The sequence below is a fragment of the Typopeltis vanoorti genome, chromosome 6, assembly GCF_054136105.1.
Source record: "Typopeltis vanoorti isolate ZY-2024b chromosome 6, IOZ_Tvanoo_1.0, whole genome shotgun sequence".
NCBI lineage: Eukaryota > Metazoa > Arthropoda > Arachnida > Uropygi > Thelyphonidae > Typopeltis > Typopeltis vanoorti.
In genome coordinates, this window is record NC_143554.1 from 96051282 (window position 1) to 96067700 (window position 16419).

The 16419-nt window shown below is 36.7% G+C and overlaps 1 protein-coding gene across 1 annotated transcript in view; it reads right to left on the reverse strand.

Annotated features, from left to right (window-relative positions):
* LOC150105726 (cadherin-related tumor suppressor-like) overlaps positions 1 to 15972 on the reverse strand; it is a 75266-nt gene extending 59294 nt beyond the window's left edge. The window contains exon 1 of the mRNA XM_090394541.1: positions 10738 to 15972. Coding sequence (XP_090250667.1) covers positions 10738 to 15972 — 5235 coding nt within the window. The remainder of the gene's footprint in view (positions 1 to 10737) is intronic.
* Between the last annotated feature and the right edge of the window lie 447 nt (positions 15973 to 16419).

A 16419-nucleotide genomic window follows, 5' to 3' on the forward strand; every position in this document is an offset into this window, starting at 1 on the left:
ATATATAGTACGTGGAATTTAAGAACGGGCCAACTAGTTTTACAGGGGGGGGGGGAGAGGTTATGCACATTTATGAAAAAATGCAAACATTGGAATGCTTGGAACGTCTGGGTGGGGGATATTCTAAAAAATGAGTAAGAAAATGTTGATAACTAAGGAATGAAACATGAACAGTCAGTCTGGAAACGTCGGAAAATAGCACAATTCCAAGTCAAAGTACTCTAAATAAAGAATTATTCAAATATTCAGAAAGACTTTAATAAAATTTGAAATAATAAAAAAACGGATAATTACTCAACAGGAGTATTTATTCTTGTTTAATTTAAACAGGATTAATTTAAAAACTTTTTTCTTGCTTATATAAAAAAAATTAAAAGGAAATAAAAATGATATTGATGAATTTACAGTTGAAGGACACAACAAGCCTACGGAAAGCGGATTACTATATATGGTATGCAAAAATCCTAAATGAAAAGCTAGATAAAATTGTAGACAAAAATGTAAACAAGAGAGAGTGAATTTTAGAAACAGTGATCATGCATAAATCCAGTATTCACTTTAAAATTCATAACTGTAAAAAGAAAATTTCGAAAAAAGAGACATTGTCTTTATTGACTACCACAAGGCGTTTGATCAATTACTTCAGACAAATTGACTTATATGGACAACATGTAAACAACTGGAAGATGTAAAGTTTCAATGCAGCAAGTGCTTTTTATTGGCACCTTCACTGATTTAGATCAGATGTGCTGGTTAGTAAATAAAGGTAAAAAAAAAACATTATAATGCTGACATCTTTATGAATAATTCACTGCACTAAAAATAGCACGTTGCCCACAATAACGTACGAAGTATGTTCTCATATCTCTTTTATTGTTCTTCTTTTGGATATTGTTACCCTTTCTTGGAATATCCATCTAGAACAATATAGCAAGTAAGCATTAAGGAGCTCTTTTGAGCAAATCATGAATATCAGTCCACTTTATTGACTTTTGTCATCACTGACTCTTGGCTCTCTTGATTTTGACTCTACTTTTACTTAGTAAAAGTGGAGACAAATTAATATACACGTCACCTACTGAAAAACAAGCATATTGGACGACGGCATATTTGTTATTCAGATACGGTATCGAATGCTAATATAACATTAACCTAAGTTACTTTATGCGTTCTCTGAGATTTTTTTTTCCCCAGCTTTTGTTCATTTTGTTCCTTCAGAAATTTACTACTCCTTTAATCTATCCTATTCCCATAGGTCGTCCTATAGGTGCTATATTATGACGCAAGAAAATGTCACTATTAGAGGATATCGTATTAAAGACTGCATCATACCAAACTTTATGATGCTACAGTAGGCAGAAAATATTAAAGCCAAATGAACACATTCGCATTATGTAGAATGTGCTGAAAGCGTTGTCTTATAAAAATGGAAATATATATCATTTGACAATCAAATGTCAAATACTATGAAAAATGGCCGAACAAAAATAAAACTATTCTCTGGTGCAGAAAAATGTACAAAAATAAATTAGTATCTCTGAAGCATATATTCAATAGCTCCTTTTTTAATGATTTGGTTAGAAAGGCATATGAATATAGAGCTAACCTAACATTATAATCATCATCAACTTTTTGAAGCATAACGTTCCTTTTTTTTTTAAAGATGGTTTTTGGTTAGCATGAACCGTATTCATCAGAAATACTAAGTTATTGTAAACAGTTGATTTGTAGATTCTATTTTTCCCTACTTTAAAGCTATTTTTAGTATTCCATATTTCTAGATATATTAGCCTTCCAGGCTGGTAATGCTAGGTAGCTTTACATTCACTAAACTTACTAACTAACCATCATACAAAAATAACATTATATCAAACTGAAAGCGAAACACGTAACTCAGAACAAAGATAGCAAAAGAATTCAAAAGTATAGAAATTAAAGTTCTTTAGAAATTCCACCAGCACCAGATGTAAAACTAATAATCCATATTATATATATATATATATATATATATATATAAATAAAAGAGAGAGAGAGAGAGAGAGAGAGAAATGAATAGAGTCTTACTTAAACGAGTGGACAACAGTTCTTTATAAAATTGACTCATTCTGTTTTATGAAGTCAGATTATGAAGAATTTTCGTTATTGTGCATTCACTACTCCCTGCTTTCTTTGCTTTTAGTTGGTTTGTTTACAGTTAGTACTACTTTGTTCTGTAGTTGATATTCTCCGAAATTGACTAATGAATACAATGTAATTCGAAAGAAAACGGTAGAAAGAACAAGGGAAAAATAATAATGTGGCCATTTCTTTTAATATTTTTTCTTCTTGTGCTCAAAAGAAAGAAGAGTGACATTTTGCAGCTGCATATGAATACATTTGAAATTAATTCATCCTTTGAATATACACTACTGTCCGAAAATTATAAACTCTATTTCAGTTTTATGTAACACTTCACTGGCCTTAACAAGTGGAAATCAAATTCTTCTTGAAATGAAAGACTTTAATTAACGAAGCCTTTCCTGTAGCAAAGATTCCAAGTCCTGAAAAAGTGACTGAGGGATGCACACTCAATACTCTTTATACCGGGTTCTGATGCGTGCTACAGTTGGGTTGACAGGGAAGACGATTGACTTCATCTTTTTTTTTCAAACCACTGACAAACAGCTGCATTATCAACTTGAAAGCAGCTATCACTTTCAGAGGTAGATATGTAATACTGTAGGATTTCGATTTACGTGATATTAAATAATTTTACATAAGTGATATCATTTTGTCTTCACTTCAGAAATGTTAGTATATCTAATTCATAATATTCTCATGTGACTTGTGTATAAGAGTTTCGCACTCGAGATGGGGAATCCGCGGCTTATTTTGATGCCATTATAAATAAACACCCAGCTGGATATATAGTCTAGTAAATGAGTAAAATAAAATGGTTCTGATTCCACTGGGATTCCGGGTTGCTTTTTTTTTTCATTTAACACACACACACACACACACACACACACACACACACACACACACACACACACACACACACACACACACACACACACACACACACACACACACACAAGCGCGCGTATATAGCAGAATCCCACGCGATGTGGAGTTGAAAGATTAGGTTTGAATTAAAAGTCATAAAAAGAATCAAGACTTAAGGAAGAGTTGTGATTTTGTGCTTTTCAGCAAAAGAAAAAATTTCATGTTTGCTTTACGACGCTGGAAAAAAAAATTAAAATAAATAAAAAATATATATATACATACTGATTGAATTTTTATAATTTTCTTCATTAAATTATAATTTAGGTTTTATCTTTCATATTATGGTAATATATCTTATTTTTGTTTATTATTTTTAATAGATGTGAAGGAATGCGGTGAATGATCCCCCCCAATTCGCTTTAGCACTTAAGCATTTCTGGGAAAATGCAATATTGTACATATGGTTTCTCCTGTTCAGTATGCCAGATTGACGCGATTTTTGATCTTTGATGAAAAAAAAAAGTTCTTTCTCTTTTGTTCTGACCCTCTTTATCTTTGCAGAAAAGATAACTCTCTGGATTTAGCTGACCACTTGTCTTTTCCACTCTTCTGTGATATATTTTAAACTCTGTGGTAACTCTTCTGGATGTTTATTGTCGCCACTCGTACTGAAAGTGAGTGCGTCATCTTTTAACCATTTTTATGAGACGATAAACATCGACATTTCGGTGATTTATATAAGTTTTCTCTTATATATTGGGACCAGTTATGTATATTGTCTATTAACATTCTACCCTATCAAAATGATATTGATTTTTTGTTTCTGTTGCATGTTGTCTTTTAGGTCTTAAAAACATCCCGCAGAAACAAAAAATCAATATCATTTTGATGTCTCCCTAATTTTTTGCATAAATTTCTCTTCTAGCACTTTGCTGTAGTCTTCTACTATTTCAGTCAGAAAGTATAATAAATACACTGCCTGACCAAGGTAGCTTTGGCATAGACCTGGGAAAGAAAAGTGGAAGGCTTAAACTAACTTGGCAAAGAATATCAGAATGAAAGATGAAAGAATGAAAGATAGCTGGTTGAGAAAGCTGGAGAGAGAGAGAGAGAGAGAGAGAGAGAGAGAGAGAGAGAGAGAGAGATGCAGAATTAAGTGCGAAACACAGGGTAATTGGAGAAGATGGATCTCAGCCTTATGTGCTACAGCGAGGAGTATAAGTAGGTAGAGCATTGATTCAAACTTTATTTGTATGATACCATCCTGTTACTTTACTTTTTTAAGTGGTTCTTCCACAATTTCATTTCTTTTGTAATATTTTCCGTTTCAGAATTTGACATGAAGGCAAGCTAAGATATCATGCGCTCATCCCTAGTTGTTTTTAAATTATGCAAATATTTGTATTTACATATTTGCATTTTTAGGAATCACAAATGTTGCTTCGTCTTGGAAAGAAGTTTCTTCTAGCTTGGAAATATCTGTATCTATATTATTCGAGTGATCTTAGAGATCTGATTCTATGCATTTTTACATTTCTCGATTTCGAATATGTGTAATGATTTGAATTAATTATTTACAGTGAAAATCCATCGCATATTATTCATATTTTCAATAGGACAATATCTGATAATTACTAACATGAGTAATGGTATATTTAGTATATTCCAATATACGCTTATAAAAGATAATAATATTTATAAAAGTTATAATTATAATGTAATTAAGTTGATAACTTTATTTTTTCTGACAGTTTATTTCAATGTTTTACCTTATATCTTAGACCACATCCTGACATTAGTTGTCTAATCCAATTAGTGGTGAAAAGCAAAAATGCGTCCGTGTAGATATTTCTGTTTTTGATGTTAAGGATTTTTTTTTTTTGAATACGGTATACAAGGTCAGCTAGCTTCCTTGTGTATATTATAGAGCTCCTGTCTTATTTATAGAATTAAATAAATCCCGAAAATTTTAAAATAAATGTTAGTAAAATTCTTTAATAAAAATGAGCTGAGTAATACGGCCCGTTAGGTATAGAAGGAGAGTAGTAAAGAATAGGTACAGAAGACTTATTGTAAATCGAAACCTGTAATATAGTTCTAAATATAATGAGGAAGTCAGTTGAGCAGACCTGTGTTTCGATGGCATTAGTGTGAAAATATCTTTGTCATTATATTGATAATCATTAAGTACTTTCATTTTGCATTTTGTAGCTTAAATGTGTTTGGAGCGCGAGCCAAGCTATTGCTCTATAGATTCAATAATTATTGGTATAAAATTTATTATGATATAACAGATATTATAACCAGAAAAGATGCTGCTTCTTGATTATTGAGTTAAGTGTTTAAATTTATTTCAAAAATTCGCCTTGTATTTTTTCAGTAACGATATCTGAAATGTGTCGAGATTGTCTAGCTAATTGATTAAGGCTGTATAATTACTGAAATGAAATCCAATATTTCACAATATATATTTCATACCTGTTAAATAGCCAACCTTTCTTTTTCATATTTCACTCATCATTATGTCTGTTATCTTCATCAATCAATGCTGAAAGTTTAGCTTACTACTCAAGTTATTTTGTTTATTTTCACTTTTATTTTAAAACTTCATCGGTCTCAATTATTACATCATTCTAAGGTAATTTTTATGTGTGGATACCATAAACTTTTAAAGTAACATTTGATATATAATTATCCTTAGTCCGTACTTGACCAAATGATTCAACTTGGTAATGTTCAACAATTTAATGAATACTTTTAAAATTTAATGTTTTAAATATTAACTAAGAAAATACTGGATAACTTTTTTGCTGGTGGATTTTGGGTTAAATATGTTGTTACTAGTTATGAATTGTGTCCAGCGAAGTTTTCTGTGTGCGTATGTGTGAGGGTCATCATTAAAGGTGTCACATTAATTTAATCTGCCTTTCAAAAGAAAATGTAAAAACTGTATCATATTAGTGAAACTTTAGAAATCACGCCATGACATAAGGACATTTTTCAGTTGAAAATGAGTTAATCGGTCTCGTATGAAGGCGGTGGTGTTTTTCCCATTGGCAAAAATAGATCAACTAGCCGGAAAACACATGCGTATTTAACACAGAGAAATGTATAATGAAAGGAATGGAGCTGGGCGGATTGTGGAGATGAAGTGGCCTCCCAAGATGAGACTCCATGAAGGTGTAAAGTAATCATAATTTCTTTGCGTATGATCCATTATCTGCTTATTGCCTTAATAATATTTTAAATGTATATATAAAAAGAAATATCATTTCCTGATTATTTTGTTCTTTTACCAAGATTGTTTGTCGATAAATCTGCCAGTAGCAGTTTCGTTGTTATATATGTATACCTATAAAATATAGCTTAAGATATAGTCACTATATTCGATTCATTACTCTTTTCAGATATAAGTTGCGCTGCGCATATTGTTGCTAACGTTTGTTTCTACAATATTAAAGATAATACCATCATTCTAAAATCGATGGTATTGGTTATCAAATGCCTGTATGTATAAGAAAGATGCATAAATTTAACGATATTGCTAAGGTGGTTAAGTCATCACATGGGATAATATCATTGTTGAAAAGGACACTAAGACGCTAACTTGGTAGATGTAAGGAGGTTATTCTTCCGCTGTACAAGGCTGGCTTGTAATAAGACCACATCATGACTGCTATGCTCAAATATTGTCATCTGGGTTCAGAGGAGATGGGGGAGATAGTTGAAAAGATCCAGGGGTGGATAACCAACATAATAGCTGGCATGCGCATATGAGGACAGATTGAAGGAATGTGGTCTTCAAAATTTGTGTAATAGATAGAGGATGATAAAAATTTGGTTGTTTATGGGATTTACAGTATAGACACAAGTTAGATGTTATACCTCATGACAGCTAAGGGTCATCGTTGGACTCAGTAAGGGTGTGGTTAGAAAACATGTGAGATCTGGTTTTTCTCATAGTGTGAAATGAGCTACAAGTGGATATTGTGAGAGTATCGTCAGTGAATATTTTTCTAGAGAGATATGATAAATGTTTAGGCATCGTGTGATCTGTAAAAGGCCCGTTTCCTGCCTCGAGGAGACCTCCCCTCCCTGAATAAGCCTGTATAAAAATGATAAATGTGATTCTTACTGTTTGGATTCTTACTAATTACGAGGAAGAGGACGAAGAATCAAAATAGTCATGATAAATCAGAACTAAGCTAAATCTAGATGAAATGCATATATTCAACTCACAAATAAATATGCAACAATAAACAAATCACTGCAAACAACCTGGCTAGCTTAAGAACTTCTCGTGGATATTATATTGGTCTTTTGTGACATGTATACTGTATTTTGTATTGCATGATCTAGATCAAGTAGCAACGAAGACCTTTCGGTATAAAAAGGGTATATGTTTTGCAATTTTGTTCCTACACCTGCAAGTCGCGCATTTGTTAAGAAAACCTGTTCTAGTCAACCTGCGGTATTTTACGCATTTTGGCTATTGAAGACAAGAATTTCTTGTCATCAATGGCTAAAATCTTATATGTTGAATCTAAATCTTGTATGTTGAATTTATCAACATGCAAGATTTCTACGAAATGTTTCTAAAAATCTCTCTCTAAAGCAATCCCTTTTTTTTGCTACTGTTTTAGGTCTGAAAACTTCGATGTAATTCGTGGGAGGGATTAAAGTCTATATGCGGGTTCCTCTGATGAATTGCACCTTTTATTACAGTAACTCCTAAAACGTAGGTAGATCATTATAAATGCTATTACATAGCTATCGAAATATCAAAATTATGATTTTTTAAAAATAAAACAATTTTTTTTCTGTGAACTTGTTATAAAATTGGGAACATTGTATTCGATTACTTCCATGTATAGACACATAAAGTTTTGGGTCTACAGTGATATAACACAGTATTTAATTTAGTCTTTTGTTTGGATCTCAAATGGCTCTGTCGCTGCTTAATTATTGACTGTTTGAACAATAAGGAAATTCAGCTGAACATTCGCAGAAAGACTGATTACACCTCTCTCTCTCTCCGAACACTGTTTTTCTCCCCGCTCATCATTAGTAGGCTGGTACTTCACTTGCATAGTAGTACATTATATATAGACAACACAGAGTATATTAAATTCCATGAAAGAACAAGTCTATGACAACAGCATATATCAAACTGTTAGACTGTGCAGCCAGGGCCGCGCCAACCCGAGATTGCAAGGGGTGCACCGCACCCGGGCGACAACATTGATAGGGCGACATTTTATGTAGCTAATATCTAATTTAAATTATACAATGCAGTATTAGGGGCGGCCGATAAAAGTTTGCACCCAGGCGGCAAATACCCTTGGCGTGTCCCTGTGTGCAGCTATTGTTTCAGTAAAGATTCACAATCATAAAAATATATCTGAAGGTCATAGGTAACATTTATAGTATATATAAATTTGTAGGGGAATAATATTGTTTGTATAATAGTAAATCATTTATTATTATTATTTTTTATCTTACCTTATTTTAGTGTAATAATACTCACCAAAGATATTATAACGAGTTGAGACACATATTACATTATATATATATATATAAGAAAAAGAAGTGCACTGAATATTTTTTTCTGCATCGTCTTGCTTGTGGAAATAAATAAAAAAAAAAAGTAGCGGGTTGTCAGTCAGAAAGAGAGAGAAGTATCCTGCTTTTAACCTTATCTAGCACGCGACTATCCATGTAGTCCTGTTTAAAGTTCCATGTAGTCCTGTTTAAAGTATGCATTTCCTTAGTGCACGCCTTGTGGTAGGCAGGACTGCGCTAATTTCCTTGGAGTGCCTTGATTTTTTGATAACTTTCGGGGATACGTCAATTAAGGTGAAAACAAAGTAGCGGTGGCAAGCTGAGATAATAGTTTGTATAACAACATACCAGACGCTCCACTTTAGCTTAATAAGTGGTCCGTGATCGTGTGAGTTGTTAGGATAACAGTGGAGGTGGGGGAATGTAGGTCAGGCTTCAGCTATGAGCACAAGGTGGGCTGTCACTCTGTTATCCCTAAGAAACCAAATTTTTCATAATCACCCTTGACCCCCTTACACAAATCTGATTCCAAAGGCGGAAAACGAAGCGAAATATTTCTGTCTCCGCCCTTCTTTTCTGTTTATTTTTCGCATATCACTCTCAGGATCAGCTGTTCTGCAGTCAACTCTAACAACTGAATTTGAAACGTTTACGTCACTAAGTGATTTATTCGTAACTGGAATCATAACTTCAAAGCAATCCGAATGCTTCCAGAGGAAACTCTAATGACATTCATACTAGCCTATCACTTTTGTCAAATATGCTTCAAATACGAAAGAACTTTTTGTTTTGTTTTTTGAAAATAATTATCCATTTTCGCAGGACATCAGTTCTGTCGTTTTAACTTATCACAGCTGACTCCTGTTTTAAACCACGTCTCAGATGCGAAGTAAATAGGCGGATATATAAATTCACAACAACTACTTGGAACACTTATCTTTCATTCAATAAATTTTTTGTGGGGAGGGACTAACTTACAACGGGAAAAAGATGTCGATTTGCTGGTATGTTTTATGATCTTGAGAAAAGAGAATGAAAGTTTGATTTGTAAAATACTCGTATATACTCTATTTGCAATGTAGTAAACTTTGAGTCACACATATTAACAACTGTTTTTTTAATCACAGTTCATCTCTTGATATTCTTGCAGAATATTCTTCTTTTTAACTATTTTAATGTCTTAAATAGAATCGGTATCTAGAAGTTATAAACCTGCCTTTAAGAATAACCAATTAAATTAGAACGATTAAGAATTTGTGGGGATTCAAATCGTGACTACCAGCTAATTGTATAGCAGAGTTAGATAACCAGTTTCATATTATATAGAATTCTATAGAGATATAGTAAATTTTGTGATAACGAATATCAGAATCGTACAGGCTATATGCAGTATAGCGACCGAGTATTGGAACTTCGCTTACTCTTCGCCCCCCCCCCCCTTCTTTTCACGTCTTAAATCCCAGCAAATACAATCTCGTGTCGTCCATAATATTAGCAGATGTAGGTCCAGAATGACGAGTATTTATAAGTTCGTAAGTAACGAATACGTATTAACAGACGCTATGTAAATATCAACCAATTTATTTTATTATTCCTAGAACAGAAAATAACGCAGTCTAAACAACTCATTTATATTATTAATACATCATTTGATATTAACCTTGAACTGAAGTTCAAGGCTTAATATCAAAATTGATTTCATAGCTCCTCGTACTTCAGAAAAGTAAGCAAGAAAGAGCGAACGAAAGAAAGAAGAAAAAAAAATCCAAAAAGACTGAACATAATCACCGTCCCCGCTGTAGTAGACATTCAGGTATGATTATTTAAGTAATCTGATTAAAGGGGGGAAGAACGCAGGCCACATCCCCTTAGACCTCCTACTTGACGTTGATTCGTCCAGTGTAAGTAAGAGAAAGTCAGTTAATTAACTTGCATCCTCCATGTACTTATAACAATGTTCATTCTATCAAAAACCACGTGACTGCATTAAATAATAAGAATTCATGTTGCAGGAGAGTCGTAATATGTCAATTCTATTTATGTCAGTCTTTTGCCTATTACTCATTGGTTAAATATATGGTACTTTTATTAAGTGCTTTATATTGTGGTATGGAATCGTAAAATGAAATAAGCATTAGTAATAATAATAATAATAATAATAATAATAATAATAATAAAAAGCTGCCTTACCTTTGCTTTCGACGTCTTTGGTGAAGTAGCCGTACTGTCTACAGCATATACATCCATTTCATATACTTGTGCACCATTTTCTCTGTCCAGTACCGTAGTTGTTGATATCACTCCACTATAACGATTGATGGCGAATACGCGATTTTGAAGCGCCCCATCAGAGTACACAGTTGTTAAAAAATAATGTACTTGCCTGTCTGATTGGCTGTTTGTGATCTGTGCACGGACACTTAATACGTTTGTTCCAGCAGGTTTGTTTTCCAGCACCGAACCTGAGTACTCAGGAGCAGTAAACATAGGACCGTCGCCTCCTGTACCAATAACAGTGACTTTATTTCTTGAGGTCTTGCGCAGTGAAACGACAGCTTGATCAGTTGCTTTGACAGTGAATGTGTACGCCACGGCTGGCTTCTCAACAGCCTGAGTAAGGTAAACGTCACCCGTAGTTCTGTCCACCGCAAATAACCCTGTTTCTTCTCCTTCCAAGTCATAGGCCACCATTCCGTTGTTATTCGCGTCAGGATCAATAGCGGAGAGAGTCATGACGATATATCCTCTTTCTGATCCAGCTGGTAATACACCGGAATCCATGGACACAAATGTTGGAGCGTTGTCATTAATGTCTTCGACAATAATCGTCACTGTTTTTTCGGCAGATAGCCTTGTACTTTTCGGATTTGCTTGATCAGTGGCTACAACTGTTATCCGGAAGGTGTCGCTATATTCACGATCAATAGGCTGCGTGGTGTAAATGACACCAGTATCTGGTTGGATAGCAAAATGCTTTCCTGGTGGATCCTGTTCGGAAATCCTAAACACAACTTTTCCATTGATCCCAGAGTCGCGGTCTTGGGCATTCAACGTGACAACGGCAGTTTTTACGGGGATGTTCTCGTCAATCTGTCGAACCACAGCCGTACTGGAGAAGCGTGGAGGATTGTCGTTTATGTCTTGTACCAGTACAGTGAACTGTAATGTGGATGAGAGTCGCGGAGCTCCGCCGTCACTAGCGGTCACGTTCAGGCTGTAAGTACTTTTTTCTTCGTAGTCAAGGGGTCGAGTCAGGTACAGGATCCCGGATATAGGATCGATCCGGAACGTCTCCTTGATGTTACCTGCTGCCACGGAGAAAGTCACTTCACTGTTGAGGCCAAGGTCAGCGTCAACTGCAGAGAACTGGAATACCTGCGAGCCCACCGTAGTGTTTTCGGAGATGTTGATGTGCTTGTAGGGCACATCGAATTGGGGAGGATTGTCATTTTCGTCCAACACATCCACTGTCACTGTGGCGGTAGCTGAGTGAGACACATCTTGTCCCGTATCGCGAGCCACTACCGTCAGCAAATAGCGGGAAGTTCGTTCTCTGTCTACAGGTTTTATTATGGTTATCTGACCAGAGAATTCGTCAATGTGGAAGCAGCCGTCAGCATTTCCGTCCGCTATGAAATATAGCACATTACCGTTCAACTCCGCATCGGCATCGACTGCACTCACCCGTATCGCTTGCATTCCCACAAGAGCGCCTTCGGAAACCGCTGTATGATACGGAGTGCGTACGAATTGCGGAGCGTTGTCGTTGATGTCAGTGATATATATAGTGATTTTAGTTTCATCTCGCAGTCTAGTGATTCCTCCGTCTACCACTGCAGCCTCCATAACGATATAGTCATGGCCAGAGAGCTCGATCAGCTGCTCCCTGTCAAAATACTGTAGCGTGCGGATGAAACCGGTTTTCGGGTTCACCATAAAGTCATTTTGATTTGTCATTATGGAATATGTAAGCTCTGCGTTTCTTCCTTTATCCGCATCCTCCGCCGACAGTCTTCCTACATATGTATCTGGAGGTTCATTTTCTGGCAAATGAAATACGAAAGTTCGGTTGTCGAACTGAGGTTGGTTGTCATTTTCATCTATGATGTGAATCACCATGGTGACCTCCGAACTTCTTGGCTGAGTTCCATTATCTTTGGCCAAAACTGTCAGTGCATAATAATCTCGGGTTTCATGGTCCAGAGGACGCTTGACATATAAATAACCATCAGGAAATATTCCGAATCTAGATTCATCATTTCCCTGCGCTATTTCATACGACACCATCCCATTTCGTCCTTTATCGGCATCTGTAGCTCGAAGCATGAAGAATCGATCGTTCACGTGAGCAGATTCCGGTACTGACGTTTCATAGGAAAAATGGTCGAACACGGGGGTGCGGTCATTCACATCTTTTACTAATATTGTGACGTGGAGCTGAGAAAACAGTGACGGCACTCCTGAATCTCTGGCAATCACTTGAATTTCGTATTGATTCCCTGCCTCATTCCGTACAGCTCTATTTAAGTAAATCGTGCCAGAGTTGCTATCTATCACAAAAGTGTCATCCGTCTCACTGGATAGTTGGTATTCAACTTTGCCATTCACCCCGTAGTCTAGATCGGTAGCCTTTACTACTAACACCTCGTGGTCAACTGGCCAGTCTTCCATGACTTCCACAGTGGTGGGTGGTGATATAAAGGTTGGAGGATAGTCGTTGATATCTGTGATCGTTATTTCAACCGTTGTTTCGAGATAGCTAGATGATCCATATGCAACAACTTGCAATATGCATTCTGCACTAACCTCGCGGTCAATTCGGCTCACAGTACTGATGATTCCCGATGTTTCTTCTATAGAGAACCATTCATGAGGATCCCCCATGACAATTGCAAATTTAACACCTTGAACTCTTGCTGATCGACCTACTGATACTCGACCGACTTCACGTCCAATGTTAGGTTCTTGGCCTTCAGGATCTTCCTGCAAAATGAAATTATAACCTTGACTTTTATCAAATTGCCAACCTCCATGACCCCTGCCCGATACAAACACGATAACTGTAGCTTGTTCAGAAGGTTCGTGATCGTTGGGGTTTCGAGCCGTAGCTATGATTTCAAACTTGGACTTCAGCTGTTTTCCAAGCTGTACATTCGTCCTCAGTACGCCAGTCATTTCATCCAGTTCAAATTTACCATCACCCCCACTCACTATAGAGTACCTAATATCAGCGTTCACACCTAGGTCGTAGTCCACTGCAGATAGAGAACCAACTGCTGTTCCTGCTGAGTCAGTTTGTTTGACAGTGAAGAAATAATACTTGGGATAGAAATGAGGTTTGTTGTCATTCATGTCTATTACTGTCACATGTATACTGACAGTTGAAGTCAGCCGCGGTTGGCCGTGATCCATAGCTATGGCCTTCACTATGTATTCATCTTTGGTTTCTCTGTCAAGAGACACTCTTACAGATACCTGTCCTGTAGTTGAATCCACAAAAAAATAACCAGGATATGCAAGATCAGTATCCGGATGCAAATCATAACTAACACTCCCATTGGTGCCTAAATCATTATCCACAGCTGACAATATGGTTAACTGAGTGTTCTCTGGAGCATTTTCTGCTATTGATACGTTTATATAAAACTCCGGAAATTCTGGAGATTCATCATTCTCATCCAGAAGCTGTATCCTGAGATATGTATGCGCCCATTTAGGATTAGGACCTCCATCTCTCGCTGATATATTTAATTCCACGTAATCCTGTTCTTCTCGATTAAGAGTTTGAATTGTAGTCACAAGTCCTGTCTGATTGTCAATACCAAACCACCGTCTCTCGTTTCCCGATACTATAGCATAGTAAATGTCCGAGTTAACGCCCGTGTCCTCATCAGTTGCTGTAATACCTGCTACATACGATCCCACTGGTACAAGCTCGCTCAACACAGCAGAATAGTCATTCTTTTCGAACACTGGCTCATGATCGTTTACGTCATTCACGTGAATAATTAGAAACGCTGTGGAACTTCTTGGTGGATTTCCTCTGTCAGTCGCTGTTAAAGTAAGATTATATTTATTAATTTGCTCCCTGTCTAGGACACCATTCACTCGTACAATTTCAAAACCGGGTTCTGATTCAAGACGAAAATGTTCCTGTTCGTTTCCACCATGGATTTCTAACCATGTATCACCATTCAAACCTTCATCGTGATCGACAACACTAACGACAGCTACAACGGATGCATTTTTGGCATTTTCATCCACTGTGGCATAACTGGCAGTTGGTGGAAAGAACCGAAACTTAATGATAGGATCGTGATCATTGGCATCCAGTAAGTTGACGGTGACATAAGCTCGACCATCTTGCCTTGGAGAACCATGATCTCTTGCAAACACTGTAAACACACAACTCTTTGGACAAGAATTTGGAGTTTGACAGTTCTGTTGGCACTTTAAATATTCTTGAGTCGAGATAGTTCCTGTCTGGGGGTCAACGGAAAATTGTGTTTCGGTATCACTTAGAAAATATGTGATCTTGGAATTATCGCCAATATCATTGTCGGTGGCACGCACCTGGAGAACACTAGTTCCTGGAGGGACACTTTCATTGAGACTCACCGAATAGTCACTGTGGTCAAATATTGGTGGATTATCGTTAACATCTAGGACGCTAATATTAACTTGTAAGTAGCCAAATCGAGGTGGCGAGCCGCCGTCTTGAGCCGAAATATTCAATTGGTAGAAAGACTTGATATCACGATCAAGTCTTCCTGTTGTTTCCAGATGCAGATAAGGAGTTTCTCCACTAGGGTTAGTGGTGACTACCAGACGAAATTTGCCATCTTCATTATTTCCAGATACTATTTTGTAATCGGTTGTGACGTCATTAATACCTACGTCTCCATCGGTGGCAGTATCAAGGATTACCCTAGTTCCAACGTTGGCACTTTCTGAAAATGACACTTCGATACTTGGCTCAGGAAATAAGGGAGCATTGTCGTTGATATCAAGAACCACAATCCTTACCTCCAGGGGATATGTAGGTTGGCTGCTCAAAACTACCAGGTCAAAACGCTCACTTGATAAACTTTCTCTGTCGAGCTCTATTGCTGTAGTTATAACTCCAGTGGTGCCATTTAAATGAAATTCTGGCGGTCGCTCATTGAATCGATACGTAAAATTAGGTTTAGTAGGAATGGTTCCCACTATGGTTCCTGAAGGTTGGCCTTCAGGGAGTTCAAATTGTACCCGCATATCTGCTTCTCTGGAGCGCATTACAACACCGCCAATATACGCCCCAGGACCCTGCCCCTGCGTGAAGTGCACGAGAAAAAGCAAGACAGTCAACACAATTAACTGTGTCCTAGAAAATGATCGGACTCTCAATGACTTATATAAATAATCCTCTCCACTATATATTCGCATTATCAGCCTCTCTTGTAAAGTCCGTAACCTAAAGTCACTATTGTATTCGTTCCTGTGGCACATTCTACACATTCTACCAGGGTAATCCCAGATCATAGGACACACACACAAAAAAAGGAAGAAAATAATAATAATAATAAAAGAAACCTCAGCCTTTTATGGCTTGTCTAGTTTGTTAGCTCATTTGTACACAGGACAGCCAAACTCACCTGAGTCACAATCCGGTGCTGTTGCATCTCCGAGGGCACTGAGAAATTCCTCTATAGCGTTCAGTATCTCCATCTTCACACCTGTAGATAACACGAAAAACTACTGCCGATGACAAAGAGTAGATTGCTTGAATGGAGCGAAATTACAAAAATCCGTGTCGTTCTCTTTCAATCTTTGTTCCCCAAAACACGCACACACACACATACACACAGAACACTGCCGACTGTCTCCCGACAA